The sequence below is a fragment of the Zeus faber genome (assembly GCF_960531495.2).
Source record: "Zeus faber genome assembly, chromosome: 2".
Taxonomy (NCBI): Eukaryota; Metazoa; Chordata; class Actinopteri; order Zeiformes; family Zeidae; genus Zeus; species Zeus faber.
Window position 1 is genome coordinate 32,226,140 of NC_137189.1, and position 5,388 is coordinate 32,231,527.

The 5,388-nt window shown below is 46.8% G+C and overlaps 1 protein-coding gene across 1 annotated transcript; it reads right to left on the minus strand.

Annotated features, from left to right (window-relative positions):
- Positions 1-441: 441 nt before the first annotated feature.
- LOC307244312 (transcription factor Sox-1a-like) lies at positions 442-1,506 on the minus strand (the record flags this gene model as incomplete). The annotated part of the gene is made up of 1 exon (XM_080019459.1): positions 442-1,506. The coding sequence occupies one exon, from the start codon at positions 1,504-1,506 to the stop codon at positions 442-444; it is 1,065 nt and encodes a 354-aa protein (XP_079875585.1).
- Positions 1,507-5,388: the final 3,882 nt, after the last annotated feature.

Consider the following 5,388-nt stretch of genomic DNA (forward strand, 5'->3'; position numbering starts at 1 on the left):
AAGATAAATGTGGAAAATAAATCCAACTTGGCAAGCCTTACCGGAGATAACGGAAATAGTTACAAAAACTTGGCGTGCTCTGTTCCACGGGAGCGAAAAAAATCCGTTGACGCTTTCCCCACCTTTCACACTAATAATTATAATAATAGTAATAATAATAATATTATTATTAATAATAATAATGATGATAATAATAACAATAATAATAATCATAATAATAATCATAGTTATTATCATAATTAACGTTCGTAAAAATTGATTGCATTTCTGATGGCTATGGTCGTCCATAAATTATAATTCATAGCCACGCTGACCTGTCATAAAGTCTAAGAATTAAATATTTGGTTGTGTCGTTTTTTCTTGTTTGTTTTTTTTGTGGTGCTCAATGTACAATATTGTAAAATCCTTCCCTTTCGTGTCTAATTTCTTTTTTTCTCTTTTTCAAATGTGAGTCAAAGGAAGCGTCCCGTTTACTCCCGCCGGGGCGGCGCTCTGGTAGTGCTGCGGGTGCAGCACGTGGAGTCTGCTCTGCACGGAGGCGTCCCCCGCCACCTCCCCGGTGGGCAAGTACATGCTGATCATGTCCCGCAGGTCCCCAGCGGGACACGGCGGCGGCGCGCGGGTCGTGGGCACCGGGGGGCTGTTGGGCTCGGATTTCACGAGGGAGCTCAGCGTTCCTCCGATCGCCCCGGACACCGGGGAGACGCCCGAGCTTTGGTGCTGGTGGGTGTAGCCGGTGATGCCCCCGTAGCCCGGCGGGGAGGCGCTCATGTAGCCCTGAGAGTGCGAGATGGGGCTGTACTGCAGCGCGCTCATGTCGTAGCGGTGCGCGGGCTGCGGGTTGTGCGGGTGGTGGTGAGGGTGGTGGGAGTGCGGGTGGTGCGGGTGAGCCCCGGCGCCCGGGTGTTGGGTGTACGCGAGCTGCGCCTCCTGCATCATGGCGTGAGCCGCGGCGGCGGCGGCCGCGACCTGGCCCGAGTACGCCCCGTTCGCCCAGCCGTTCATGTGCGTGGCGTAACTGGCCGTCGTCGCTCCGCCGTGACCCCCTCCGGGACTCTCGAGCCGCTGCCCGCCGCCCATCCCGAGACCTCCCGGGGAGCCGAGGAGCCCGCCCGCCAGCGAGTACTTGTCCTTTTTGAGCAGGGTTTTGGTCTTCCTCCGCGGCCGGTACTTGTAATCCGGGTGCTCCTTCATGTGCATGGCCCGGAGCCGCTTGGCCTCGTCGATGAAAGGTCTCTTATCCGCCTCGGACATCACCTTCCACTCGGCGCCCAGCCTCTTGCTGATCTCCGAGTTGTGCATCTTAGGGTTCTCCTGGGCCATCTTCCGCCTTTGGCCCCTGGACCAGACCATGAAGGCGTTCATGGGTCTCTTCACTCGCTCCTGTGCAACTTTATTCCCGCCGCCGTTGGCGCCCCCTCCTCCCGCGTGTCCCCCCGGGTTGGCGGGGTTGGTTTGGGGCACCACGGGAGAGTGAAGACCCGTCTCCATCATTATGCTGTACATTCACCCGCCTTGGTTGGAAAACACTTGTCGATCAGAGAGGCTGAGACATTCGGGCCAACTGGCCGCAAAGTGGCAAAGGGGGTTCGAGGAGGGAGAGCGAGAGGGAGACAGAGGGAGAGAGAGAGAGAGAGAGAGAGAGAGAGCGCAGGGGACAGAGCAGAGCGAGGGGGGCGAGAGAGGGAAAGAGATGGAGGCAGCGCGCTTCAGTGGTCTCTGGATGCAAATCCGCGCAGAGGGGAACTCGGACATTGGTCAAGCCCCTTCTGTCTCGTCCTCCGCCGCGCTGAGAAGAGCCGGACGGTGTGGGGTGTTTCTTCCACCGGGGGAAGTTAACGGAGCACGCCCAGGCCGGGGCGCTCCGACGGCAGCCAAACGAGCGGAGCGGCGGCCAATGGAAGAGGCGGCAGCGAGGACGTGATTTGCATGCGGTGACGTCGGAGCGCGAGAGCTAAAAAACAAGCCCCCCCCCCCCCAAAAAAAAAAAACCCAAAAAAATAAAAAAAACTGCCTCCGTTGCACGTGCACGCGCGCGCGTGTTTAAGAGCTCAAAACGGGAAAAACAAGACAAAAAAATAAAAAATAAAAAAATAAAATAAAATAGCATAAACAGATAACATGGAGACGAGCTGCAAAATGCCCACTTCTGTTGTTGATGTTGTGCGGGTTATTAGGTGTCTAAAGGCTATTCATATTGGCGCTTATATTCTTACAAATCACGGGCGCATTTCTGTGTTATTATATGTCAAATAGGCTATTTAACTTCGAGTGGGCCCGTCGGCTGTGCACTGTAAAACCATTTTTGGGTTCAAAATCGACAAACACTACGACGATAACGACTTTAAGAGTCGAAATGACACTTCACAGATTCGAAGGTGAGAAAAGCAAAGGAAAAAGGTTCATCACCTTCGATCAACACTTTCAAGCACGAAATGGCTCATTTCAAATATTTGTTTCCGGTGCGTTCGTCCTCATCGTCGCCGTCATCATCATCACCATCATCATCATCATCATCATCATCATCATCATCATCATCGTAATCATCACAATGGAAACACCCTGAGTCACAGTCCTATCACCTGGGCTATAAATACATCCACAGTTTATCTGGAAAGATCACTCTATCGATTAGCTGAATTGTCGGCATTCAGTGACGCTTTACTTCCAAAACTACATATAGGCTCATACAGGCCTGAACGCAGAGCCCATAAATAACAGTTAAATACTAAAACTCACTGAGCGATCCTATAGGCAATTTAAAACTGGACCAATACAATTCCACCGTAATATAGCAGCCACTGGTGGCTGTACGGTAGATGTTGTTGTTGTTGTTGTTGTTGTTGTTTGTATGTTAATTATGAAATGCGGGGCTCGCCCCGTGTCCACGGGAGAGCGGCGGTGAAAGGGGGCTTTCACCGCCGTTTAGCGTCGGCTTCGACCTGAATAGAAGAAAAACCCACCGCGCGTATCCAGTAAGCGTCCTCTTTTACACTGACCCGCAATTTGCAAAGCGCTTTTCTTCCCCCCCCACCCCCCCCCCCCCCCCAGAGCCACAGGTGTTGGGCTGCAGTGCCCGTTGCTAAGAAACAGGTGACTGACGCCCGGGAGCACGTGCCACCCAAAGCCACCCTTTTGTTCACGAGCTGCCTGGTGAGCTCGAGGGGCGATAGTGTGTGTGTGTGTGTGTGTGTGTGTGTGTGTGTGTGTGTGTGTGTGTGTGTGTGTGTGTGTGTGTTTATTTATTATGTTTTGCTCCGTTTTAAACGAAAAAAGACAGTGTGTAGACAGTGTTTATTTGATCTCACTTTTAATGTTCTTTACTGATTTCTCTCTTAACTCTTTGTATTATTGGATAATTGTTCTCATTGTTCTAATATATAATGACCAAATATAACATAGGAGGAGAGGCTGCCAACCTTGACCGTGCGAATGATTTTTCGATCTGTCGAAACAACACAATAAATAAATACAAGTCCGTCACGAGCGGCATTCAAAACCCGATCCAGCAGCTCGTTAATCGGCGAAATACGAAAACGGGGATATTCAGATTACATTTTTTTTTTCATTATCGCATCTTCTCGTTGCCTGATCAAATTGCTGAGATGAATTATTTAAGTTATTTCGCAGTATTGACGCCAGTTGGAATCGAATTAACTCTAGCTTAAGGTCCGACAACAGCTTCGCTGATCAATTACTTATCATTTAGGCCTGTTTGTTTTCTTTTATCGTTTCGTTTTCAGGGATTAAAATGTTTTAAACAGCCCACATCGACAAATAGCCCTAATAATAATGATATTAATAATTATGGTGATAATAATAATAACAATAATAACAACAACAACAACAATAATAATAATAATAATAATAATAATAATACAAATTGTTTAATTTCTTCATAACGCAGCACGTGGGGGATTTATGGAAGAAAAAGATAAACCATAATAAAAAAAAAAATCGAATAAAAAGGTGAATCAAAAAAGATAAATAAAGCAACAAAAAAAATAGCTGATTGCATGTCAAGTGTTTTCCTTTCAAGCTCTTTATCCGGTGCTGGCTGTAGGCCTACTGTTCTCTGTATCTCTCTCTCTCTGTCTGAACCCCCCCCCCCCCCCCTCTCTCTAAAGAGCATGTGGAGTATCTCTCCAATCCACCAGGATGCTGCTAAGCGGGGACATCTGTCAGGTGCCCGGTCCTCAGTGAGTTGGGAGTCTATTGGCCCGTGTGGAGGAGGGGGATTGGAGGGTCTTTTCCCCCTACAATGGGCTGCACAGTTTTTCATAAGTGGCCTGTGCTGCCCCCATCACACTCATTTACTTTCTTCCTTTCCATCCCTCCACACCACTGTGTGCTGTATACACACACATTAATGCCACCTTTAACAAATATACCGCCAATGAGACGGTCAGACCTTTTGGAATTGCTGAGTGAATTTCATTAAATAAGCCGATGTGGCCTGGGGTGCTCCAGCAACATAAAGGTCAGGTAAAAGTCTCAAAGTCAGATGGAAATATAACAAGGTGCTTTCTAAAATAAAGATACGTGCTTTGTGGTTCTTATTGTGACAGGTGGAAGATGTGGAAAGCTTAGTCGAAAGTAATAGTTCTATTGTTCAAACTCGGCTTATTATCATATTGATGTTTTTCAGGCTAAAATGGAAGTTGGAGAATAACTTTTATCAAAAGCCGAGACCAAAAACCAAATAGAAAATGTCAGCTCATATAAGAGACTTTACTTTCTGTTTTTTTTTTTTTCCAAACATAGAGAAAAATTAGCTGTTATGGAAAAAAGTAGAACAAAGTTAACAAAGTGGTGGAAATTAGTTTGTGATTCAAGATCCAAGATTCAAGAGGTTTATTCGTCACATACATATACATACTTTCATACATATATGCAGTGAAATGTCAATGCAACGCACCCGGTGATTACACACAATATGTCCTAGACTGAAGTAGCTACCTAAGAAGAGTGGTAGATTGTTCTGCACTATATTATTAGTTTAATCACAGGCTGCCAATGGCTGGGAAAATTCCTCGCCAACAATATCTTTAGACATTATTTCAGCAATTACAAACAGGGAAACACAACACTTCTTTGCCGAACTGAACAAAGAAACAAATGCATTGAGCTAATTTGTGCATGTTTAATAACAACTTTATATGTTGTGGGCCAAATGAATTAAATCATAAAAGAAAAGTGTGTACAAGAGTAGAAAACACACATAGAGGGCCATGAAGCCCCTCTTGCTTCACACACACAAAAAGAGGATAATTTATGGAACAAGTGGGATGTTCCATACAGAGTACAGAGCGACAGGCAGATAGAGTGATAGACACCACCAGCTCTCAGTCACAGCGGTAGGCACATCTCTCTCTTGGTGTGTATTTG